Source organism: Diceros bicornis, chromosome 12, assembly GCF_020826845.1.
Source record: "Diceros bicornis minor isolate mBicDic1 chromosome 12, mDicBic1.mat.cur, whole genome shotgun sequence".
In the NCBI taxonomy this organism is placed as follows: Eukaryota; Metazoa; Chordata; class Mammalia; order Perissodactyla; family Rhinocerotidae; genus Diceros; species Diceros bicornis.
Window position 1 is genome coordinate 54,167,821 of NC_080751.1, and position 27,293 is coordinate 54,195,113.

The 27,293-nt window shown below is 35.1% G+C and overlaps 1 protein-coding gene across 1 annotated transcript; it reads right to left on the reverse strand.

The window, feature by feature from the left end:
* Positions 1-43: 43 nt before the first annotated feature.
* On the reverse strand, positions 44-27,293 carry SPDYA (speedy/RINGO cell cycle regulator family member A). Its single transcript, XM_058551524.1, has 6 exons — positions 27,041-27,293; positions 24,710-24,768; positions 22,707-22,792; positions 17,489-17,660; positions 6,995-7,289; positions 44-132 (listed from the first exon to the last, which is right to left on the reverse strand). Exons 1-6 carry the CDS (start codon positions 27,273-27,275, stop codon positions 44-46), a joined length of 936 nt encoding a protein of 311 aa, XP_058407507.1. The 5' UTR covers positions 27,276-27,293.

Genomic DNA, 27,293 nt, shown 5'->3' on the forward strand with positions numbered 1-27,293 from the left:
CAGTTAGTACTTAATGATTCCACATTGGTTTAGTTGAGCCATCTCATTCTTCACTTCCTGTAAACCACTCCATAGATTTGTCTTTCTCCATGAAATTAGTTTTCTTGTCTTTGTTTGATTGATGGTCATTGGCTACCAAAATAAAATATGCATTTTAAGGTAAATTTTATGTATCTGTATATTTTAAATACATATTTTAATGGCTTATATGTATCTTAAAAAATAAAGAAATCTGGGTTATAGTAAATAATAGGGGGAAAACTGATAAGAATGATAAGACCACCTTAAAAATTGTAACAAAAGATGTAACAATTCTTGAGTCTCTTTTATCCTTCTCAGAATGATTTTAACTAGTTTGAAAGAACGTCTGAATTTTTCCATTATTACATAAATGTTTGGAGAAATATATCTTATAAATATGAAATAACTAGGACTAGGGATTATTATTATTCATAGATACCAGTTATTTAGCATTTACCATGTGCCTTACATTGTTTTAAGAACTTTATAATATTTTTTCCTTTAATATGTGTATTCATCTTTAAGGTTTTTGTATTTTACAGATAAACAAATAGAGCTTAGAGTAGTTAGGTTTTGTTTAAATACAGATATTTTATAGGTTTTAAAGTGGTAGTGCTTGAGAGGATAAATGCAGCCATTCCTGGATTTATCCCTTAGGCTAGAACTATTTAATATATATATTTTAAATAACATTTTACATATTTTTATTATGTAGAAAATTTTAACCTAAAATCTTTGCCTTTATAGACTTTACAGTCTATCGTAGAGCTAGACATTAAATAATCACTCAAATATAAAACTAAAACTGTTACAAATGCTCCAGAGAAGTACAGGGTACTATAATAGGGGTTTTGCTCTGGTCCAGTAATCAAGTGACAATTGAGCTGAGACCTGAATGGTAAGTAGAAGTGAACTACAGCAGGGAAAAGGAGAACAAAAAAGGCCAGTGATGCTGGGGTTGAGTGAAAGAGAGTGGAAAGATAGGTAGGGGTCAGGCCATGCAGGATCTTGTAGACCTGTTAAGGAGTTTGTCTATCCTAAGAAAAATGGGGTGCCATTGAAGAATTTAATGAAGTAAAGGGTAACATGCTTACTTAAGGTGTTTCGAAAAAAATCACTCTGGTTGCATTTGGAGAACTGATTGAATCATAAGCAGGGTATTTTTCTGGTGTCATATTTCTGTATGGTTAGTATCTGAACTCATACAATAATAATGGCTTTATAGTTTTCATAACATTTCCAGATATACAGAAGCTCTGAAGTACATTTTTAAATTCCATAGTGGAATACTCTCTTTTCTTCTGCCTTTCTATTTAACTAGTAGTGAAATTCCGTCCTTCATTTATTGTTTTGAAAGCAGTCACTAATTGTACTACTTGGAGAAGGGGCTGGCTTGAGAGCAAAGAAACGTTGTACCTTCTACTCCTATTTCCTGTATATTAGTTTCTGTTCAGTACACTGTGCTCAGAAGATGTTGAATTGAACAAGACCTCTCTAACAGTGTCCATTCTAGTATTAAGTTGAATTGAAAACCAACTACAGAAGCAAATAAGCATTTATTTATATAGTTATCAAAGTCCAGCTTAAGCCCTTTCTCCATCTCTCCATCAAACACTAAGCACGTTTACAATCTGATTTATGGGACAGATGCCTTCTTCTCAAATTAGCTTTCTGTGTTCATGTCTGGCTCTCATTTACCATACTGTAAAACTCGTAGAGATTTACAACTGACTCACAACTGTCTTCCCAGCACCTTCCAGAGGCCCCACCTTTTCCACCCAGTAAATGATCGATAAAAATTTGCCGATGACTTTAAGCTTTCAACTGGGTCATGTGTTGTTTCATCTGTTGACTTGGTTACTCTAGGGGGAAATTTAGGTATCTAGCTCTTGGATTGTGGAAGCCTTTGGGTTTGAACTTTATACTTAAGAGGCAGTAGGGAACTTCTGAATGTTTTATGGTCGTGTAAAAGGGGATATTTTTTAAAAGTCTGTTAGTGATGTCTGTGAGTATTTAAAGGAAGGAAAAAACTGTTAAATGAGAAACTTCCTAGTAATACACAGTGTACAACTATGAGGTGAGGAAAAGGGGCAGATGTAAAAAAATATTCTAAAGGAAGAACCAGAGAAGCTGGTGATTCATTGGATGTAGAGGGAGAGAAGCTATATATTTTCAAACTGTTATCTGCTATTCAGAAGCACTTTCCCTTACTTCTCTGGGCAAAACAGGACTCAGTTAATGCCCGGCTCATATATTACTTCCTCTGCAAAGCCTTCACCAAGTCTCTCACCCCCACAGAATTAATTCTGGAATCTTTTGTGCTCCTAAATGTTGATCATATAATTAGCATTGCCCTTATCATATCATTAATTTACAAGCCCTAATTATGCTTTCATTAAGTATAAGGATTTGAAACCTGGATGAATAGAACAGTGGTAATGACAAAAATAAATAAAGTTCAGAGAAGGATTTATTTTTAAGAGAAAATTACTTGGTTTTATATTATATAACAGTTAGAATGTCCTGTTCCTGCCTGCATGACCCAGGACTAAGGTTTGGTATATTGCTTTTTTCCCTTGGCTTCACTCTAAAATCTGAGGAGTCCTCAGATAATACATAATAATACATACTCATGTTTCAGATGGACTAGTCTAGGTGTCGTAAGGCTTAAGACAGCATGAGGTAAAGAGAAATAATGTAATTAGTATTAAAATGTGCTATGTATTCAGATAGAACTGGGTTCTTATCTTACTGTTTTTGTTGTTGCTGTTGTTTTACCTTGAAACTAACTTTTCTGAGTTGTTTCTTCATCAGTAAAATGAGTGTCATAATGCCATTTCAAGATTTCTTGGGGGGATCAGGTGCTAAATGAGACTAGACTCTCTTTATAAACTGCCTAGCGCATTATTGGTGATTGTGATGTATGTAAATTTGTAAAGAATGCCTCATCTATCCCCCCAACCTTTTCAAAATGAAAAATATTCTGTACTTAATAAATGTCATAAACATGTTTACATAAAACTTGTTTTTTGAACATGTTGTTTTGAGAAAAAAATTTTAAAGGCAGAAAAATTTTAAAGGCACGTCTACTTGAAAAGTGAAAAGTTGCTTGCTTGTGCTTGAAAGAAAGATGGAAGCATTGATTACCAGCTATAGCTAAGTTTTAGCATAAAAGCCTGGAGCAGACCATCAGCTCTCTGTGTCTCTCTTGGAGAACGGTGAATTGAGTTTTCTATAACCACAGACCATTAAGTGATTCCAACCACCTTATGTGGACTGGAGGAAGAAAATTTTGCTAGCAGAGGTCACTACTGGGAATCAGCAGCTGCTGAGGCAGTGAGAGACTGACCACTGCTCCTGATAACACTGTGTTGTCTTTAAACCCCCCACTCCCCACCCCAAATTAGCTTATTCCCTTGTAAAGCCTACTGAGGGAAAATGAATGTAAATGTTTACTGGTCAAGTGTATGTATGAGCAGTAATTTTTCTTTGTGTTGCCTACCCTCTGTCATCCTGAAACAAAAGGTTTTTTACATTTAACCTTGAGTTAGTACTCTGAATAAGACAATAATGGGTAAATACTTGTTCCTTCTTGTATAGGACCTGTATATCCTAAAAAAGGGCTTCAGGGCTTTCATCCTGGGACAACTCTCCCAAGTCAGGTGCCCCACTTTTCATCCACATCCCTCAAAGACCTGCTTTTTTTTCAAAGCAAGCTGACTGGCAGGCAGAGCCCTTACTCCCTGGGTGCACTCTGATTTCCTGTTGAGATATCAAAGCCTAAAATATATAGTGATACTTCTCTTGATATCTACAGGGGCTAGTCTGAATAAAATATAACTGCTTCTGTTCTTTCTGTAAATACCTGTTCAAATTGTGGTTGGAATTCTCTCCTAATTCATTCCATATCGCCTTTCATCAGGGACCTGATTCTTAATGCTTTCACCACCTCCTTAGTCCATAGCAGTCTGCTAGAAGACTTCTGTGGCAGCTTATTTTCGCCACCAAAGGCAAGATTTCATCAAAGGGGGCAGTAGAGCATAATAGTTAGGAATTCAGGCTGTAGTCTAGAGTCAGAGACCTGGGTTCAAATGTCACTCTACCACCTTGGGCAAATTATTTAACCTCTCTAAGCCTCAGTTTCCTTATCTCCAAAGTGGAGATAATAGTATTTACCTTAGGGTTGGCTGTGAATATTAAGTGAGATTATGAATGTAAAAAGCTTAACACTGCCTAGAACATTTTAAACGTCTAGTATAAGGTGTAGGTAAAAAGAGCTGGGAGAGAGGGGAGGGATGCTAAAAGGCAATTCTTATTTTATAATTTAGCCTATGGTAGATCTTATTTACCTTCAAATATGAGTGAACCAATAAAAATTATGCTTGGAAGTGTTGCAAGGGAAGAGACTACACTGTCAGTCAAATTTGTTTAGTAATTAGTATGGCCAGGCAATGGGACAATGACTGAGGCATGACCCCTACCTTCAAAATCTTAAGGGTCTAGTTTCTCTTTTAGTAAAACTTCAATAGTCACTCACTGTTAATTTCATAAGGATGTAGTAAGAATAAATAGGTGAAATTCTGAAATAATGTGGGTCTCATCATAGAGTTAGAAAGACCCATAAGAAATCTGTCAGTCCTATCTTCAGATGGGTGAAAATCTGAAGAAAGGCTTTTTAAGAAGTAAAAAGGATCACTGCTAGTAGAATATTATTCTGGTTCTGTTTCAAACTGAGAGATGTCTGAGAAATACTCTAACTTTATGAATATAATTTGAATGAAAATTATGGTGTAGTTGACTAAAAGTATTTCCAGTTCATATGACTGTTTTCTAATTAACATAAGACACTATTGTTCTAAGCACCTTAAATCCCAACAAAAATGAAATGTGCAAATAAATTATGATACTTATACTATGTCACGATTAAAAATCAGGTTTTAAAAGAGTAAATAATGACATGGGGAAATGCTTTATGGTAAGTGAAAAAAAGCAGGCCTAGACATTTTTTTTTAAATAGAAATAGAAAAATATAGTATTATAAAGCTATAGTAATCAAAACAGTATGGTATTGACATAAAAAAAGACACATAGATCAATGGAACAGAATAGAGAGCCCAGAAATAAACCCACACATATATGGTCAATTAATTATTTCTAACAAAGGAGCCAAGAATATACAATAGGGAAAGGATAATCTCTTCAATAAAGGGTGTTGGAAAAACTGGACAGCCACATGAAAAAGAATGAAACTGGACCACTATCTTACACCATGCACAAAAAAACAACTCAAAATGGATTAAAACCAACTTAACATAAAACTCCTAGAAGAAAACGAGGTAAGCTCCTTGACATTGGTCTTGGCAATGGATTTTTTGGATTTGACACAAAAGCAAAGGCAACAAAAGCAAAAATAGTGAGACTACATCAAACTAAAAAACTTCTGTGCAGCAAAGGAAACCATCAACAAAATGAAAAGGCAACCTATGGAATGGGAGAAAATATTTGCAAATGATATATCTGATAAGGGGTTAATATCCAAAATATATAAAGAACTCACACAACCCAGTAGGAAAAAAAATACAATTTAAAAATGGGCAGAGGAACTGAACAGACATTTTTCCAGAGATGACATACTAATGGCCAACAGATACATGAAAAGGTGTTCAACTTCACTAATTATCAGGGAAATGCAAATCAAAACCACAATGAGATATTATCTCACACCTATTATCAAAAAGGCAAGAAATAACAAGTGTTGGTGAGGATGTGGAGAAAAGAGAATCCTCGTCAATGTTGGTGGTAATGTAAATTGCTGCACCACTATGGAAAACAGTATGGAGGTTTCTCAAAAAATTAAAAATAGAACTACCATATGATCCACCAATTCCACTTCTGGGTATTTATGCAGGAAACAAAATCACTGTCTCGAAAATATCTGAACCTTCATGTTCATTGCAGCATTATTTACAGTAGTCAACACATGGAAACAACCTAAGTGTCCATTGATGGATGAATGGATAAAGAAAATGTAGCTTATGTATACAATGGCATATCACTCAGCAATAAAAAAGAAGGAAGTCCTGCCATTTGTGACAACATGGATGGACTTTGAGGGCATTATGCTAAGTGAAATAAGTCAGAGAAAGACAAATACTTTGTGACTTTATATATGGAAATCTTATATGTGAATCTAAAAGAACCTGAACTCAGATACAGAGAACCAATTGGTGGTTGCCAGAGGCGGGGGGTGAGAGGTGGGCAAAATAGATAAAGGTGGTCAAAAGGTACAAACTTCCAGTTATAAGATAAATAAGTCCTGGGGATGTAATCTACAGCATGGTGACTATAGTTAACAATACTATATTGTATATTTGAAAGTTGCTAAGACAGTAGATCTTAAAAGTTCTTATTACAAGAAAAATGTAACTGTGGTGATAGATGTTAACTAAACTTATTGTGGAAATCATTTTGCAGTATATACATATGTCAAATCCTGATGTTGTACACCTAAAACTAATACAATGTTATATGTCAATTATATCTCAATTTTAAAAAGTGTATAGAAGAAAACCAATAGTTAATCACTGATGAAGCTGGATGGTGAGATTACAAGTAAATTTATTTTCTTCTTGAAACTTGTTTTGAATAAAATAAACGTTTCAAAGAAAATGGTTCTGGCACTTAAAATACTTAATACTTAAAATACTTGACACCCATGGTGTATTAGGTTTCAATTTAACATAAGTCAAATTAAAAATTGTTTAGTTTAGGTAGGCTACCACAAAACAGATACTGACATAAGACAAAAAAATAGTAACTGAAAAGGGAAAAACTTTCAATAGTAATTTAACTCATATTGTTATAGTATATAAATTATTATGTACCTCTGCTTGTAAGGATTGAATACAGGTCAATAAATAACTGAGATTTATTAATAATGCATAAATCTAATTCTGACATCACTAAATCATACCTTGAGAATAGCTATAAGCCTGAGAAGGATCAACTGTTATGTCCATTGAGAATGAATTGTGTGATTCCTGAGAATGTTTCTCTATCACCTCTACTGTATCACTGGATGAAGATGATGAAGACAATCCCAGTCTAACATATCTTCCTTTTTTACCACAGAGTGAACAATCCACTGGTGTGGCACTAGGTCCCCGGGGCAGTTGAATTTCATCTCTGTTGTAGTTTCTAACAGCTCCACTGTGATGCACAGAGCGTTCTCGTTGCCATATATAATGGGTTGGAGCAATGGCCATAACCTATAGTGGAAAGCTTTCTTTTAGAATTTTGATAAGATTTTAAAATTTTGTAAAATTAAGTACAAAAATTATAACTCAAGAACAGCTATTTCTAAAACTAGACCTAAAAATCTAAGTTACCGGTTAAAACAAAAAAAAAAGAGCATCTCCAGATAAGGCAAAATTACCTTTAAAGTGATTCGTTGCTTAGATACTTCAGTTAATAATTGACAAAGTATTTAAATTATTTCAAATAGGAAACAGGATTGAAGCAACCTTCCAGGTTTTTCAATTTTGAATACTCTAAGTTTGGGAAAGATAATACAATTAGCCCAAAACAATACATAATTCTTAATTTTGGAATGTATTAGGTTGAAAATAATATATATATATATTTTTGTGTGTGTGAGGAGGATCAGCCCTGAGCTAACATCCATCGCCAGTCCTCTTTTTGCTGAGGAAGGTTGGCCCTGGACTAACATCTGTGCCCATCTTCCTCTCCTTTATTTATTTTTTCGTGTGAGGAAGATCAGCCCTGAGCCAACATGCATGCCAATCCTCCTCTTTTTGCTGAGGAAGACCAGCCCTGAGCTAACATCTATTGCCAATCCTCCTTTTTCCCCCCCAAAGCCCCAGTAGATAGTTGTATGTCATAGTTGCACATCCTTCTTAGTTGCTGTTTGTGGGATGCCGCCTCAGCATAGCCGGACAAGCGGTGCGTTGGTGTGCGTCCCGGATCCAAACGTGGGCTGCCAGTAGTGGAGCGCGTGCACTTAACCGCTAAGCCATGGGGCCGGCCCCTCTTCCTCTGCTTTATATGGGACGCCACCACAGCATGGCTTGACAAGCGGTGCGTCGGTGCGTGCCCAGGATCTGAACTTGTGAACCCTGGGCCGCCAAAGCGGAGCGTGTGCGCTTAACCACTACACCACCAGGCCAGCCCCTGAAAATAATATTTTTAATTGAGGTTTCCAACTATGTATGTTAGGCTAATCTTAAAATGTTTGCAATTATGGCAAGGGGTTAGGTGAATTAGAACACAGGTAAATTACTTAAACTCTCTGTTCCTCAGTTTCCTTGTCTGTAATATGGAGAGAACAATAGTGTCTATTTCAGCGGGTTGTTGCAAGGATTAGATGAGGAATTATTTGTAAAGCACGTAAGATTCCTCACTACATGTCAGGCATTGTTCTTTAAGGTTTGTTACATAAAACATTGCCTTTAGAATCAAGATAGATATAGTTTCTTATCCTGGCTCTGCCACTTGCTAGCTGTATGATACTGGGCAAGTTACTTAACCTTTCTGAGGCTCAATTTCTTCATATCTAAAATGAGGATACTATCTGCCTCATAGGATTGTTCTGAGGGTTAGGTATGTGTAAAATCCTTATATAGTAAACATCTGGAAAATGATAGCCATTTAAGAAGTCAAGCTAGGGAAGTGTACCTATGTGCTGACCTCATGATGTCTAAAACTTCTAAGCAGAATATTACTTCTAAGCAAAAATGTTTAGTTGCAGTTATCAATGACCTAAAGTAAATGAGAATTGTAGAATTTAACAGCTATATGGTACCTTATTAATTGCCTAGACCAGTGATTTTGAAACTTTTGAGGAGCCCTCAGGTTTTACTATATTAAGGGTTCCAGGAAGGGCTAAGGGAAGACAGAACAGGTAGAGAAGCTCAATTTTGGGGATTGTATGTAACATTTTGTTTTGAAAGAAAAGCTTTTGGGGCCGGCCCAGTGGCGAAGCGGTTAAGTGCGTGCACTCCACTTCCAAGGCCCGAGGGTTCGCAGGTTCGGATCCCGGGTGCGCACTGACGCACCGCTTGTGCAGCCATGCTATGGCAGCATCCCATATAAAGTAGAGGAAGATGGGCACGTATGTTGGCTCAGGGCCAATCCTTCTCAGCAAAAAGAGGAGGCTTGGCATTGGATGTTAGCTCAAGGCTGATCTTCTTCACAAGAAAAAAAAAAAAGAAGACCTTTTACTGTTAAAAATGAAAACCTTCTTAAAAACCCCCAGATTAAGACCATTCTCCTCAGAAAATGGGGTTATTGTGGCCTCCTCCAAGAAAATGGCATAAAGAATACTAGCTATACTAATTTTTAAAAGTATATTTTAGGATTGAATTTATTTTATAATCCACTTCTTAAATCCTTCAAAAAAGTTTTCAAAGACATGTAATAAAGTTACATATCTTTAAAAAGGTAGAAATAAAGATGTTAACTTTAAACATTTCTATAACAATGTAAAACTAGGTTCAGAGTTAGCTAAGGTGAGGAAGTAGAATATCAGAATTTCTTATTCCTTCCATATTTATCTACTATTTTTTTCCTCAACACTTCTATATCTTTATTTCCCATATCTGGAATGTCCTCTCCCTTTGTCTTAGTATTGCTTTTCCTTCAATGCTCAGCATAAGTCTCACCTTTCTAAAAACTACAGCTCTCAGATTTTCTTGTTAATGCCATATTAGGACTTTTAGTATATAAGTGTCTAGTACTCAGATATATCTTTTTATTTTTTTTTTCTAAGGAAGATTTGCCCTGAGCTAACATTTGTGCCACTCTTCCTCTATTTTGTATGTGGGTCACTGCCACAGCATGGAGGCTGAGTGGTGTAGGTCCACACCTGGGAACCAAAACCTGGGCCGCCGAAGCAGAGCGCACTGAACTTAACCACTATGCCACGGGGCTGGCCCTCAAATATATCTTTTAATCATGTAATCTATTCCATTGAAAGTCTCCTCTGGGCAGGAATAGTCTCTCATAAACCTCTCTGTCAAATGCCCCCCACACAATATTATGCAGTCATTAAATATTTTTTAATGATGGATGAAAATAATTAAGAATTAGAGGCCACTGACATTATGAACTTTTGAAAATATGATTTTTGTAGGAATTTAGCAAAGTCTAGTGAGAAGAGCAAAAGGAAATACAAAACAAAGAGTACAAAATAGAAGGTTTGGTACACTGTTCTTTCTGCAATAAGCTAGACATCATAGTCTCTCCACATGCTAACCAAGCTAGAAAAATGCATGCACACACACTTGTTTACTTTTAAATATATATTATGTTTACATATATTTTATACACATACGTGTAATTAGAATGTTATTGTGAATTAAAAAGAAAATTGTACCAGGGTTAAAAGAGCAGGATTTTGGTCTTAATTCTATTATTTCTATGACCTTAAGCAAATTACATAACTTTCTGGGCCACAAGGTGTCTTTAATATATGAGAAAATAGGTCACTTACAGTCCTCAAATTCTATGAGTCTATGAAAGTAACTTTTCTAAAGCATTGGTAGCACCTGACCTACTACAGACGTTATCCTATTTTTTACTTTATCTTACTCTTCTGTCATTTTTAGTGATTTTTTTATTTTGGTGCCTTTGGTGGGTGTTCCTGAAATTTAATACTTGGCCCTCTGTTTTTCTCTATATATGCTCCTCTATAATCTCAAGAGAGAGTATAGGATAGGTGTTAAAAGCACTACTTTGGAGTCACACTGCCTAGATTTGAATACTGGTGTGCTGCTTTACTAATTGTGTGTCCTTAGAGAAGTCATTTAGTCTCTCCGTGCCTCAGTTTCCTCATCTGAAATTACCTAGCTATCTAGAAATTTTGAGTTAATACGTAAGCAGTATTTAGAACAGTGCCAGCAAGTGCTCAAGAAATATTAACATTACTTTCACCTTGGATCGCTTATCTACTCTACCAAGCTTTAAACATCACATACATGATAACATCTTACTCATACCTGTTGACCATTCACTTAATTATTCAATTATCACCTTAAATTTATATGTCTAATACCAAATTTCTTATCTTCCAATAAACCATTTTACTTCTTTAGCCTTCCCTATTTCCATTATGGAATCTATTACTCTTTCACTCTTTCTGTTATATAGTTTTGAAACTTTTGACAGCTCACTCTCCCATATGCCCTATTTCCAACTGGTCACCAAGTAATGACAATTATGATTCCAAAGCATTGATTTTTCTTCAGCACCTTCATCTTCAGCACTAGGTTTACACCTTGCTTCCTGACCTATAGCAAGTTTAGCCTTTTCCAGTACCTTCCTTATACTGGATCTCTTCTGCATACTGTCTGGATTATTTTGTTCAAAACACTGCTTATATCACATCACTGCTTTCTAAATTCCTAATCTAGAATCAAGTAGTAGCTGATGGAGAAATCAGCTATGATGATATTGTGCCATCTAGACCAGAGTATGTAACAAGAATAGAGAAAAGCCTCCTCTTGATAAAATTGCTACCCTCTATGATGCATAAAGGGGCTGGAATTGGAGTCTCTTTCTCATCAGATTGACATCTTCCATAATCTGTGAACCAATCTAGAAATTAAGCTATCATCAAGCTAAATAAATTCCACCTCAGAGGAGCTGGTGTCCAAAAAGGTAAGCTGATTGTAGGAAGAAGATAAGATTAGAATAAGTAGAGAAATAGTCTTTACTTTTTTCAGCCCTACATATATTTTTCAATTTAATCATACCTCATCTCATTCCAAAAAAAGATCTGATTGAGGCAACTGACAAAAAGAGCAAATGAATTTTTTTCATTAAACTAGGACCACAAAGGGAAAATTTGGGTAGAGGGGGAAAGCAGACATGCCAGTAATGGAGGGTAATAGAATTGATGTGGTTAAGGATAAAACCTGGCCCTTAGCTTCTTTGCAGCAGCAAAGGCTTAAAAAAAAAGGGGGACAAATTACAAAATTCATATTATCTGAAAGGAGAGAATAAGTTTTTTCTTTAGACAGTGGTGTATAGTGGAAAGAATGCTGAGTTTAAGTACTAGCTGGCCCTGCCACTTACTAACTGAATGACCATGGACAAATCACTACCTTTCTAAGCCAGTTTCTTCATCTGAAAAATGGAGAGAATACTTATGCTATTTAATTCCTGAGATAAAATAATAGATATAAATGCATTTTCTAAACTGACAAATGAGAGGTGGAGGCTAGATGTCAGAGAAAACAGAACACTGGGAAATCATTAGACATGAAGTCAGTTCTGGCTCTGCCACTTAATTGATGTATGATCTTGAGTAAATCTCAACCTGCTTGATCCTCAGTTTCATCAGCTGTAAAATGAGAATGCTACAGCCTTCACAGGTATTTTTGTGAGGATAAGAAGATAATTTATATGAAACTATTTATGAATTTGTAAAGCACAATGCGAATGTAGAGTATTATTATTCTAAGCCAGTCTGTAGCTACAATCATAACTTGGGTTAATTTTAGGATATGAGACTAAAGAAAGGGATTGGCAGTACGCCAGTACAGGGCTCTCAATAACAAATGCATAACTTTGTTCACTTTTTTTTTTTTTTTGAGGAAGATCAGCCCTGAGCTAACATCCATGCCAATCTTCTTTTTTTTTTTTTTTTTTTGCCGAGGAACACTGGCTCTGAGCTAACATCCGTGCCCATCTTCCTCCACTTTATGTGGGACGCCACCACAGCATGGCCTGACAAGCAGTGCGTAGGTGCGTGCCCGGGATCCAAACCCGGGCCGCCAGCAGCAGAGTGAGCGCACTTAACCACTACGCCACGGGGCCGGCCCCCAAATGCATAATTCTTAACTAAATTTCTAACAGCATGTCTTGCTACTTTAACACAGCAAACTGCAGGGCAAGGATGTGTAATACTTCTTTATAATAAATCGCCACAACACTGAACTTGGTGTCTTACTCGTAAGTTAGCTGTCGAATGAATACTTGAGAACAGGATAAAATCTACTAGGTAATTGCCTTTCCTATACATCATCATGATTCAAATGTACCTGGTTGGAACAGCAAAAAAAAAAAAAAAAAGCTTACCTATCTGCCACCGGAGTAAGGGCCAGTGCTCAGTGAGCTCCGTGAAGAATTGTTTTATAGTTTATTGTTTTTCTATTTCATGGATAAGAGGGTATGAAAAAGAATTGAAAGCTTTAAGTTCCATTCATTCTGTCAGCCAGCAATATTTACTGAGTACCTACTATATGCCAGGCACTGTTCTAGGCACTAGATACACAATAAGAACAAAATAAAGACCCTACTCTCTTGGAATTTATATTCCAGTAGGGGGAAATAGACATTAGTAAGATAAATAAGTAAAGCAGAGTATGTTATATGTGGTAAAGTGCTATGAAGAAAACCAGGAAAAGGAACAGAGTAATAATAGGAGGTACTACTTGTTATTTTAACAGCTTTATTGAGATTTAACTCAAATACCATACAATTCACCTATTTAGAGTGTACAATTCAGTGGCTTTTAGTATATTCAGAGTAGCACAACCATAACCACAGTCTATTTTAGAACATTTTCATCACTCCATAAAGAGACCAGTCATACCACATTCCTTCCTCCCCTTAGCCCCTGGTAACCACTAGTCTACTTCCTGTTTCTTTGGATTTTATTCTGGACAGTTCATATAAATGGAATCATACAATATGTGGTCCTTTGTGACTGGCTTCTTTCCCTTAGCAAGTTTTCAGGGTTCATCCATGTTGTAAGCATGTATCAGTTCTTTATTCCTTTTAATTGCCAAGTAATATATGATTGTATGGATATACCATATTTTGTTTATCCATTCATTAGCTGATAGACATTTGGGGTTGTTTTCACTTTTTGACTATTATGAATAATGCTATGAACATTCGTGTACAAGTTTTTGTGTGGACATAGTTTTCATTTCTTTAGGGTATATAACTAGGTGTGGAATTGCTGGGTCATATGGTGACTCTATGTTAAGCCTTTTGAGGTACTGCCAGACTGTTGTCCAAAGCAACTATACTATTTTACATTCCTACCAGAGGTGTATGAGGGTTCCAATTTCTTCACATCCTTGCCAATGCCTGTTATTATCTTTTTTTATTACAACCATCTTAGTGGGTGTGAAGTGATATCTCCTTGTGGTTTTGATTTTGCCTTTCTCTGATGGGCAAAGATGTTGAGCATCTTTTCATGTGCTTTTTTGCCCATTTGTATATCTTCTTTGGAGAAATGCCTATTCAGATCCCTTGCCCTTTTCAAAATTGTCTTTTTTATTATTGAGTTTTAAGAGCTTTTTATATACTCTAGATACAAATTCCTTATCAGACAAATGGTTTGCAAAAAATTTCTCCCATTTTGTGGGTTGTCTCTTCACTTTCTTGATGGTGTCCTTTGAAGGACAAAAGTTTTAAATTTTGATGATGTCCATTTTATCTATATTTTCTTTTGTTGCTTGTGTTTTGTATCATATCTAAGAAACATAATCCAAGGTCATAAAGATTTACCCCATGTTTTCTTTTTATAGCTTTTTAGCTTACATTCAGGTCTTTGATCCATTTTGAGTTAGTTTTTATATATCATATGAAGCAGGGGTCCAACTGCATTCTTTTGCATGTGGATATCCAGTTGTCCCAGCACCATTTGTTGAAAAGACTTTTCTTTCCTCATTGAATCTTCTTGGTACCCTTGTCAAAATTCAATTGAACATAAACGTGAGGGTTTACTTCTGGACTCTTATTTCATTAAGGGAGATACTACTTGATATAGGATGGTAAGGAAAGGTTTCTCTGAGGTGACATCTAAGCAGAGTCCTGAATGAAGTCAGGAAGTGAAGCATACTGATATCTAGGGAAAAAGCATTCCAGGTAATGGGAATGGTAAGTGCAAAGACTTTGAAGTGGCAGTGTCCTTGCTGTGTCTGAAGAACAGCAAGGAAGCCAGTGTGGCTGGAGTGAAGTGAGCAAGGATGGGAGATGAAGTCAGAGATAAGGGAGGATAAAAATTAGACTACTGGTGGTGAGCATGATGCAGTCTATATAGAATACTGGTAAATAATTACACCTGAAATTTCACAATGTTATAAACCATTATGACCTCAATAAAATAATAAAAAAGAAAAAGAGAGAGAGATAAGGGAGAATTGGTAAACCATGTAGAGCCAGGATAAGGACTTTGCCTTTTACCCTGTGTGAGATGGGAAGCCTCTGGAAGCTTTTGAGTAGAGGAGTCATGATTTGACTTACTTTCTAAAAGATTTACTCTGGCTGCTGTATAAGGAATAGACTAGAGGAAGAAAGATTATAAGAGAGACTATGTGGAAGGCTACGGCAATAATTGAGGCAAGAGATGACAATCAAAGTAGGGTTTAGTAGGGGAGATGGTGAGAAATGGTAGGATGCTGGATATTTTTTTAAGTTATGGATGTGAGAAAAAGAAAAGTCTAGGGTGAAATTTTTTGGCCTGAGAAACTAGAAGGATGAAGTTATCATTTATTAACATGGAAGACTGCAGGAGGACAGGTTTGGAGGTCTATGTGGAGTAATCAGAAACTCAATTTTCAGCATGTTTGAGGTTTCTACTAGATAATGAAATATGAATAAGAAGCTTGATATACAGGTCTGGAATTAGGGAAGAGATTTGTTAGTTCAGTGTTGAAGCCTTGAGAGATTAAACTTTTCTGGAAATCCCTTTACACAACTGAGTTTACAGCTCTCTAAAACTTTTTCTAGTCTTTTACACATATGATGTGGCAATTAAGCCACATCATTCTCTGGCTCTTTAATAGCCAGAGAATGCCTGGTGTCAGCAACTGAGGTAATTCCAGCTCCAATAGTGTAAATCAAAGTTGTTTGCAGTTAAGATGCTAGTCGTCGTATCTTAGGAGAGGGTGGACACTTTGCCATGAGATGAGCATTGCTTATCCTGGCCTCTTGCTTCTGATGCCCCCCTCCATGCCCTTAGCTGAGTGTCCCATGGGGCTGGAAGCATTTACTTTGAGAAAATAAGAGTGTTCAAATAAGGTCCACTATCATGTCCAACAATGGCAACTGGTGCACAAATTATGCCCTCCTGACCTGAGGAGATAGTGACAAAAAATAACAATATAGGACTCTTTCAATGTCCTGTAACTGGAATGAGTCATTTATTTTTTATTTATTTATTTTTTATAATTTTATTGACTTATTTTTTTTGCCCCCAAAGCCCCAGTAGATAGTTGTATGTCATAGTTGCACATCCTTCTAGTTGCTGTATGTGGGACGCGGCCTCAGCATGGCCGGAGAAGCGGTGCGTCGGTGTGCGCCAGGGATCCGAACCCGGGCCGCCAGCAGCAGAGCGCGTGCACCCAACCGCTAAGCCATGGGACCGGCCCTGGAATGAGTCATTTAAATCCTATAATGAGGATCCAATAATTCGGGAAGGCCGGATACACCCAATCTCTTATATTTTTCTACTGAATTGAATCTTGTAAAGACTTAGCTTGCTGTATAGTCTTCTAAGTTATTTCTGAATCCTTTTATTTCCTCCAACATTCAACAATCCTCCTAATTTAATCCACAAATATGCATACTTGCCATATCTTCATCTCATTATAAATATCATTAGCAAGGTTAGTTCTGGGCAGAGTTCTGTTACACACCTCTAAAGTCTTCCCTCAGGTTTAACACTAATCCATTAATTGGCTCTTTTGGCCGATAGTCACTTAACTGTATATGACTTCATTTAATTACATATTATCTAGTGCATATTTACCAAACTTTTCTGTAATAGTACTGGCTTACAGTAATCACTGCCTTCCATTTAATTTTCTACTCTAAGAATTTTTCTTTAGTGTGAAACATTAACTTTCTTCTTTATTGAAAACCAGAACATTAGATAAAATAACTGATCTTTTAAATTTTATTGTCTTTCTGCTTTATCTTAATAGAATCTGGCATCAAAGAAACTTACTTTATCTATTCTATGTGAAAAGAGGTATGGTTTTTAAACCTATTTAAATTTATTTAAATATTATACCATGCAGTTCACATTTCAATCTTGGGAACTTGAAATTTCGTATACTTTATTTAATGAAAATTGTTATTCAACTCCAATGTTATTACTATAAGATATTTTGGAAAGTGCACACTACCCTTTCCCAATATATCTGGTGATCTTTTAAGACAAGAGAAACATACTCAAAATAAAAATACCTACTACAGAAGTAGACTGCTCTGAAAAACAGAAATGACGATTTTTAATTATTATGGTATAAAATTGAAACATGAACATTGTGATACACAAGTTGTACTCATGTTAACCATCAAGGTTAATGGTCTACCCTTAAATATACAAAAATTGAAACATTAGTAGCACATTAAAAAACAAGACAAGGAAAATTACATAAACAGAAGACAGAGATTACATATATATATAAGTATTTTAAAATCTTACCTCCTCACAACATCGCCTGCTTACAATAGCTCTATAGTCAATTCTATCCCAGAGCTGGTCCCTTAACTTTAAGAAATTAGGGAACAATTTTCTCCAGTTTTTCCCTAAAGCCCATGGAAAAATTTCATATTTGGATTCTTCTTCATCTTCTTCAACTGTATTAGCCAGATACCTAACAAAGAAGACCAAGAACTCAAAAAAGAAATGGATAAAGGATAGAAACAGGCAGTTCATAAAAAAAAATACAAATTGCTTATAAACACATACAAGATATTCAACTTTACTCATAAAGAAATGTAGATCAAAAATTGAGATACAATGAATTTTACCCCGTTGAGTTCTGAATATTTTTGTATTCCTATAAATCTTGAGCTTTATTCTAAGATGCAGATAAGTTACTTGGAAACAGCCTGATCCTTTCAGGTCTTGCTTTTATGATTTGTTAGGTGGATCTGGAGCAACGTGCAGTCTGGAGCTAATTATTCCCCACTACTGAGGCAAGATGTTCCTGAGTACTCTATCCAATATCCTGTGAATTATGAGTTTTTCTGTCTAGCTGGTGGGAACAGGCACTATTTCCAGTCCTGGGTGAATGTTAGGTACTGTCCCCCCTAATCCTTTCTTATGGTCTTTCCCCATACTCAGGTAGTTTCCTTATACACATATGGAAATCAGTATCTTGCCATATGCTTGAGGGGGATCAGGCATGCATAGAAGCAGGAAAACACAACCCATTATAAGAGGAATAATCAATCAATCAAAACTGATACACACGGTAGAAGTAACAGACAAGGACATTAAAATAGTTATAATCATTCCAGATGTTCAAAAAGATAAGTAGACACATTGAAAGTGTACTTCTAAAGATGAAAACTATGTGTACAATGAAAAAATACAAAGTGAGATTAAAAGCAGATTAAATATTGCAGAAGAAAAGATTTGTGCATTGAAGACATAGCAAGATAAACTATCCAAATTGAAACATACAGAGAAAGAGAAACAAAAATATGAACAGAGCATCAATGACCTATGAGATAACTTCAAGCAGCCTAATAAAGGTGAAACTGGAGTCCCTAGAGGGTAGTGGGTGGACAGAACAAATACTTGAAGAAAGAATGGCTGAAAATTTGATGAAAACTATAAACCCACAAAGGGGCTCAATGAAGCCCAAAGCACAAAACATGAAGAAAATTACACCAAGGCACATCATAATCAAACTGTTCAGAACCAGTGATAAAATCTTAAAAAGCAGTCAGAGAAATAAAAGACAGGTTAAATAACACAGGAACAGAAATAAGGATGGAGATTTCCCAATTGCCCAAGGTTTCCAATGGGAAACAATGCAAGCCCCATAGATGACTTTCCAAGAAAAATGGGCAACTTACAATAAAAAAATTACAAAACACATAAGGGAACAAGGCACCATGAGCAGAAACAGACCCTGAAGTCTGAAGATACTGACATTAATAGACAAACACCAAAGAAAGGGAGGTCTTAAAAGCAGTCAGAAAGGAAGGCAAATGATCTCAAGTGGAAGGTTTGAGATGCAAGAAGGAACAGTAAGCAAAGATATAAATATGTGGGTAAATCTAAAATGTTGAATGTATAAAATAAGAGTAATAATGTCTAACTTTTGGAGGGCATCAGGTAGAACTATAGAATCGCAAAACAAGAGACTATAAGTTGGGAAGGAGGTGATTTGAGGTAAAATGCTTAAGGTTCTAAATATGCTCTAAAATGCTTAAGGTTCTTAAGGTTCTGATTAAAAATAACTAAGGTAATTGCTGAAAGAATAGATATACACTGCATAATTTCCAAACAAGTAGAGGAAAAAAGGTGTCAAAAAATAAAAATTAAAAAATCTCTATCAAAAGAAGATAAAAATGGAGGGGAAAGAAGAAATAGAAAAAATGGGACATACACAAAGTACATAACAAGATGGTAGAAAAAAAATCCAAATATATAAGCAACAATAGAATAGTATTCTGCAGTGAAAATGAATCAACTACAGCTACACGTATCAATATAAGTGAAATTCAAAATCAGACTATTATAAAGCAAAAGAAGGAAAATACCAAAGAACAGTACACATGATTCCTTTATATACAGCTCAAAAACAGAAAAAAACAAATAATATATTATTAGAGGTATATACATAGAATAAAGCAAGAAAATGACTACTTGTGGAAAGGAGGGTTCTAATTGGGAAACTGTGTACTGTAACCTTCTAAGATTCTGGCAATGTTCTTGAGTCATGGGTACATGAGTATTTGTTTTGCTTTTATTCTTTCACACACACATACATACACACTCCATACACTCTCTTGTAGATATTTCACATTAAAATTTTTTTAAAGGCACACAAGTGTGTAGTACGCTTCTATTTATGTAATATACACACTAGTTCATGTATAGAAAATTATTTCTAGACAGATACAGATCAAACTGTTAATTGTCCTTGAGGAAGGAGGCCAAAGTCTTGAGGTATGAGGAACACTTACTTTTAACTGTATATCCTCTTATGTATTTTTTAAAAAAAAACATGTGCATATTCACAGTTACATTAATATAAAATGATCACCTACATGTTACTTTATCCTCCCTCAAAATAACTGTATTTTAATATTACCTGATTATAAAGCACCTCAATATTAAACCTATTCAGTTATATGAGTCAAATCATGTCCTCTGTGAAATTATATAATTTCTTACTTTAATATCCTTGATAGTGCTTAGTAAAGGGTAGACAGAGCAAAGGTTGGCCCCTGTCATGCTTGCTGACTAAGTGAAACATGGGAAATCTATATAATGTACTATGGTACTATGGTATCAGGACTACATCATGATTCTATTCTAGATTAACAATTTTTCAGGCTCAATGTGATGAAATATCTGTATCATACACATGTAAATTGTCTTCTAGTTTGAAATAGTTAAATTTTCTTGGAGCAGAGTTCATTTCTTCTGCATGACAGTAATTATGTTCACTCAAATAAAGAATTAAGAACCTCTTATATGTTAGCCACTGAAAGGTGCAAAAAAACCGTAATATACACGTTCCTTGCCTTTAAGGAGCTTCCAGTCAAGCAGAAGAGGCAACTAAGTATGAACAAATGACCGTAAAAGAGAATATGAAGAATGGTAATAGAAGTTAGAATGTTATAAGAATATGTAAAAAGGGGGGCTGGCCCGGTGGCACAAGCGGTTAAGTGAGCGCTCTCCGCTGCAGCAGCCCGGGGTTCGCCGGTTGGGATCCCGGGCGCGCACTGATGCACCGCTTGTCAAGCCATGCTGTGGCGGTGTCCCATATAAAGTGGAGGAAGATGGGCACGGATGTTAGCCCAGGGCCAGTCTTCCTCAGCAAAAAGAGGAGGATTGGCAGATGTTAGCTCAGGGCCGATCTTCCTCAAAAAAAAAAAAAGAATATATAAAAAGGAAAAGAAATTGAGTTAGAATTGCAGCTGAGAAAATATTTAATGAGAAGAACTATTGAGTCAGCCTATGCAAAAAGTATGATTAGATATAAAATGGAAATTATAATTCAAGTTGTTTTTAATATGGAGCTTATAATACAACATGCAATGCAACCACACGGACTACTACATAGTGTAAGCTGACACAGTGCTTTACTGGTAATCACTACAAAAAAAGTCAAACAAATGCAATTTCAAGCATTTAGTAAGATTTAAACTAAAGCTTCTTTTGGTTTGTTTTTAATTTTCAGGTGAGAAAAAAACTACAAAATAGATATTGCATCAACATATGAATATAATACATTACTAAGAGACACGTAAAAAGCAGCATAGCAGGGCCGGCCCAGTGGCATAGTGGTTAAGTTCACGTGCTCCGCTTCAGCAGCCCAGGGTTCTCGGGTTTGGATCCCGGGTGCAGACCGACACACCGCTTGTCAAACCATGCTGTGGCAGTGTCCCATATAAAGTAGAGGAAGATGGGCACGGATGTTAGCCCAGGGCCAATCTTCCTCAGCTAAAAGAGGAGGATTGGCAACAGATGTTAGCTCAGGGCTAATCTTCCTCACACACACAAAAAAAACACACAGCTTAGTGGTCAGTGGCTGAATTAGGCCACTGGCAACTCCCACCTGAATTTGCGCCCCAGCTCTGCTGCTCACTAACTTTTGTGATCTTGGAAAGTACTTAATCTTCCTAAGCCTCAAGTTCCCCATCTGTAAAATGAGGATAATTAAAAAATGTATCTCATAGGGAAGGTTAAATGAGCTTATAAAAAATATTTTTGTGGTGCCTTGCACATAATACTCAACATTAGCTAATACTATTATAGTCCCCCAATTTAGCAATAATCACCAAATTTTATATTGAGTTCATTTTTCCCTATGCATGGGGAAATGTGTCTCCTGAATATATGCAGAGATGAGTTTCTTCTAGTCCTATTTCTTGAATCCCTGAATTAAACAGACTGAGTAAAAACTTACTTTTCAGTGCTAACAGTTGTTGTGGTATTCAATCTAAATATTTATATGTAGGTCCTTAGTTAAGTACTTAAAATTATATTCACACATTCCCAACCACAGCATTATGTTCAGGTACTGGGTAGAAAAGGTTTTAAGATTTAGATATTCTTAAATTATATTGATTCTAGCAGAATTCTGACCTATAGCTTGAAAAGCCAGGTTATTAAAATCATTTAACAGATCACGAAGTTAGTATGAACGGTCTAATATAAAGTCAATGGAAGAACTGGAAAGCAAATTATACTCCTTGGTCAAAGTTTAATGTGTTAAGTAAAACAGTTAAGGGATACTAAAGGTATCAGATATGAATAACTCCTATGTTATACAATGAGAACGTCCAGAGCATTTTCTACAAACTACTCAATGTAAAAGGACAATAATGATGATGATTTTTACTATATATTAATTGGAAATTTTAAAAAGAATATTTTGGCTTTATCTAAGTCCAAAAGAGGAGAATTTGGGATAATTTATCTGGAGTACTCTGAAAAATGTAAAGGTACAATACAAACTCAAGTGGAATATTGAATAGTAAATCTTAGGCATATAGCAGGATAAGGTCAGTGGAAGGAATATAAAACTATCCTATTAAAGTAAAAAAACATATAGCTTTTATACAGGAAGCCCTATTCAAAGATATACATCAGGTTTTAAACAGCCTCTGTTTTAAACAAGGTATCATATATATTATAAATAACTAAAATCACTTGTAGAAAGCATACTTACAGAGCAATAAAGAAATTTATCCTGGTATGCTCATTTATAGTAAATTTAGCCCTCTTGAAATAAACAAAGGTCATAGCCAAAAGATACTATAGGGAAAAAAGTTAAAAATTAATGTTTTGCTTTCAGAAGTAAAACTGCTTTAAAATAGTTACCGTTAAGATGAATAAGCTAAAATAAGAAAGCATTATTTATCTTTATTATAGAATTATCCATTTATTTGAGTCCTTATTTTTTGGCTTCCTGTAATCCATGTGAACAGTGAGAAATAGTTCTGGACTATTTATCACGACTAAGATTACAACTAGAATGACCCCCCAAATTTTATTATTGCCAATATTTTTTGAACCAAAACCCAACTTTTTTCTATCTTAAATTTCAAACCTATAGAGAAGCTGAAATAATAAAATGAATAACCATACATCTTTTACCTAGATTCACCGGTTGTTAACATGTTGCCACATTGGCTTGATGTATGTGTATATACAAAAATTTTTTTCCTGAACCCTTTGAGTTAGTTGCAGACATTCATACTTGCTTTTTAAAATAATCTTTAAACAATAACTTCTAATGAGAAATTAGAATAACTTGCCTCTATTTTCATTTGAAAAAAGTGTTTTAATTGTATTATTAGAAAGACACATGTCTAGCTTGATATTAGGACACTATGCCAGGTTCTGCCTATTCAAATGAAAAACAAGTAATACTACCGATGTATTAGATTCCCTCTCATGCAATGCTTATTCATCCTACCTTCACAGGATTGGTTACAAAGGTGATTCCAAGTTTTCAAGGTAACTTGCAGTAGAGGACTCTTGAAACACTTTTAAGGTAACAGTACTCCCGGTTAGTTACTTTAAAAGCACTGCCCTCTGCTGTCCAACAACTTTAATTACTGTAATGCACTTAAAACTATAAAGTTTAAAACTTGACAACTCCATGAGAACTAGATATTTGATATTAAGGCATTACCATTAATTTTTAAAAGTATTAGTGACATTGTTATCATGTTTAAAAAGATCTCATCTTTTAGAGATACATTTTAAAATATTTATGGATAAAGTGTTAGGATGTCTGGAGGTTGCTTTAAAATAATCCAGTTTTGGGGAGAGGGGTTAAAAGAAACAAGAATGGCCATGAGTTGATGATTGCTGGAGCTGGATGATAGGCACATGGAGGGTCTTTGTTCTATTCTCTCTACCCTCAGTTGTGTATGTTTGAAGTTTTCCAAAATTAAGAAAAAAACTTCTCCAATTTTTTTGTTATCTTAAGCTTGAAATAAAGAAGTTCACATCAATATTAACTTAGTGGGTATTTAATCATTAGCTAGTCTTCTGTTCATTCCGTTTGCTGTTGGTTGGCACATTTTTTTAAGTGTAATGTGAAGTCATGCTGAATTTTCTCATATGACTACCTGGTCTAAGATGGTATTTACAAAGCTGAAATCAGAACTGTTCAGCTAAATCTAAAGAGTATAGAAACATCATGGTCCCTAGTATGTAAATTAGCATCATGTTTTTTTTGTGAAACACTGATTCTTAAATAAAGAACATGATAAACTAATTTTACTTTATAAAATTATTAGGATTTGTTTTATCTAAATTACTTACAAAATATTAAAATGTATAACAGGCTGCTTTAATAGAATGAATTGCAGAATATTCTTTCTCCATAGCCTGACAAAAGGTAATAATTCTGACCAAGACATATTAAGTCCATACTGATTCTTGTTTTCAATCAAACACATATAGACTTAAGGTCATTTAAATTTATCAATAATATTCTACAATTCCTCAAGTATAGAATGAATCTACGGTGTATGCTAATTTCAAAAATTAATGTGTAAGGATTTCACTTTGAAAGAGCAATGCAGGCTAGTTCTTTTCCTAACCTTAATTAATAAGACAGAAAATTCTTATATGGTTTTGTTATACGGTTTTGTTAAAGTTCTGATGGTCTGGTAATATAATAATGCTGGTTAATGATTATATTTTTACCAAATTTACCTTGTCTGCAATTTTACAGCAGCAGTCCATCCACAAGAAATCTTGAATTAAATCGTCATCTATAACAAAAGATAGCTATGACTTACTTGTCTTTTAAAAATAGAATGTTTCCTTTTGAAGAATTAATTTCTACATAAGATTATAAATGATGCTTAGAAATCAAACAAAAATGGCTGGACCAGTGTTGTCTAAGGTGTAGTTTTCAGTTCTTTGGTATATTTGCCATTGCAAGCACTGTACAAAAAGCTACCTCTTTATTCTTTGGCTTTCCATCTAACTTGCCTTAATATATAGCTCAGACTGGAGGGAGAATGGTAGAAGTGTTTGGTTTACTAAATATCCAAATAGCTCTTTGAGAAATATGTCTTGGGTAACTGTAGATTAGCTCTTCGTTACTTTCCAAAATCAATCTTTAACAGGTGGAAATGGAATCTGATAAAAGATAACTCAGTCTTTAAGAAATAATGACTTAATGAATACTCTGTTTTCTAAATATGTTCTACTTTTTCTATTACTTTCTCCTTTTAGGTCCCAGTGTATATTTTGTTTTAGATTCCTCTTCTCTCCTCCTATTTATCTCTGTCCAATTATCTATTATCCAAATACACATGAAAATGTCTATATAAAGAAGATTCATAATTCATTAGTTACTTATAATTAACATTTAATTTTGGAAAAACCAAGTTTTATAACAAAAAGATCAACAAACAAAAATACTGTTGATAAAAGAATAACATCCAAATAGTAGGACAAAACACTCATTTCAATTTTAAAAGGCTAAAATATATAATCCCAAAATATATGGGTAGTTGTCAGAATATAATCTGAGAAAATCTACTTTTTCCCATTTCCCTCCTTCATTTTAAGTAACAAAGTATAACTTCTTTATATTAATTTTTACATCCTACAAATATCATCAAAAAAGTCAAATATATGGAAAGTTCCCAGAATAAGTACTGATTTTCTGAAAGTAATTCATTTCTGCCTTGTTAGAATCCATTTCTATTTTTTTTTTTTTGGTGAGGAAGATCGGCCCTGAACTAACATCTGCCAATCCTCCTCTTTTTTTTTTGCTGAGGAAGACTGGCTCTGGGCTAACATCCATGCCCATCTTCCTCTACTTTATATGGGACACCGCCACAGCATGGCCTGACAAGTGGCGTTGGTGCGCGCCCAGGATCCGAACTGGCGAACCCCAGGCCGCCGCAGCGGAACGCGTGCACTTAACCACTTGTGCCAGTGGGCCGCATTTCTATTTCTTAAATTACCTAAAATGGTAGAGGCCAGGTGTTTTTTCTTATTTCTCATGATGAGTTATGAATAAGTTTGTGGGTAAATTATTTTGCTCTACTGTTAATAAAGAGGGAAACTTGTATTAACAGCATTCTAGGTCTTGACAGGGAACATCCTTATAGTTCAACATTTTTCTACTTATATTACTTACATTTTTTCTTCTTCTTATCTCTTCTTATTTTGCTTTTCTTTACATCTTAACCAGCTTGCCCTGTTTTTTTTCAAGATTTCTCTCCTCTCAGCCAGGGAAGTACTCTTGTCCCCATCTCTCTCTTACATGCATGTGCCTTCCTCTATAAACAAGGAAGCCTGTTACCTGGATCTACCAGACTGTGGTATCTACTTGACTTGATTCATTCCCACAGATATTTACCAGAATCCATCTATCCTATCCTTTATTCTAATCTGTCTACCATACTACCTTACCTCAAAAAAAAAAAAAAAAATCCCTTCTCTTTCTTGGCCAGGAGAAGTACTATAAGTTTCTTTTGGGCTATTTTTTAAAAGTTTATCAGCAAACACTGTCTCATGATCCGAACAAATTCAAACTCAATTTCATTATATGAGCATGATGATAAAGCATATTCCCCAGATATAATACTGAAACTTCTCTAGGTTGACTAACCTTTCCAGTTTGCTCAGTTTAAGCACTGAAAGTCCTGGGAAACCCCTCAGGCCCAATCAAACAGGGTCAATTGGCTCACCTGAGACTTTACGTAGAATTTTACTTTAGGTCAAACAAAACTCATGCTATAAACTTGAATTGCCTAGAATTTACATTTGACACTTGGATTTAAGTAGTCTAGAAGATAAATGAGTCTGAATTTCTAATCCAAAAGCAATCAAAACAAACAAAAACCCAACATAAAAAAAAAAAAGACTAAGTAAAACAAAAACAAATTTGGTTGGAAATGGAAAATCTGACATAGAAAATAAAAGCATCCTCTTTGATTATTATGAAAATGATAAAATAGATCTTTACATTCTCTCATTTTTAAGTACTTTACAATTACCACTATTACAATATTTTAAACCTACCAAATAATTTAAAGAAAGCAGTCATTTCCTGACGCTGTATAACTAGACAGGGTCCTTTGGGGCGTTTAGATTTTTTGCTATTATGTGCATTTTTTTCAGATGCTGGCCAACTATCTTCAAAAACAGCACGCTTCAGATTAACGGGTTTTTTAGGCTGATGTGATCTATTTGACCCTGATTTTACATGAACAGTGACAGTAGGTGGTGTCTCACAACACAGCTGATTATGCCTCATTTTGGTTTCCCAAGATTC

Bases quoted from the DNA above. Each gene is read 5' to 3' on its own strand.
- SPDYA (XM_058551524.1), bottom strand. From the start codon at position 27,275: ATGAGGCATAATCAGCTGTGTTGTGAGACACCACCTACTGTCACTGTT. The intron at 22,793-24,709 runs GTAAATTTGGTA...TTTTCCCTATAG, and splicing joins GCTGTAAAATTGCAGACAAG to TATCTTTTGGCTATGACCTT. The intron at 17,661-22,706 runs GTAAGTATGCTT...CTTCTTTGTTAG, and splicing joins ATAAATTTCTTTATTGCTCT to GTATCTGGCTAATACAGTTG.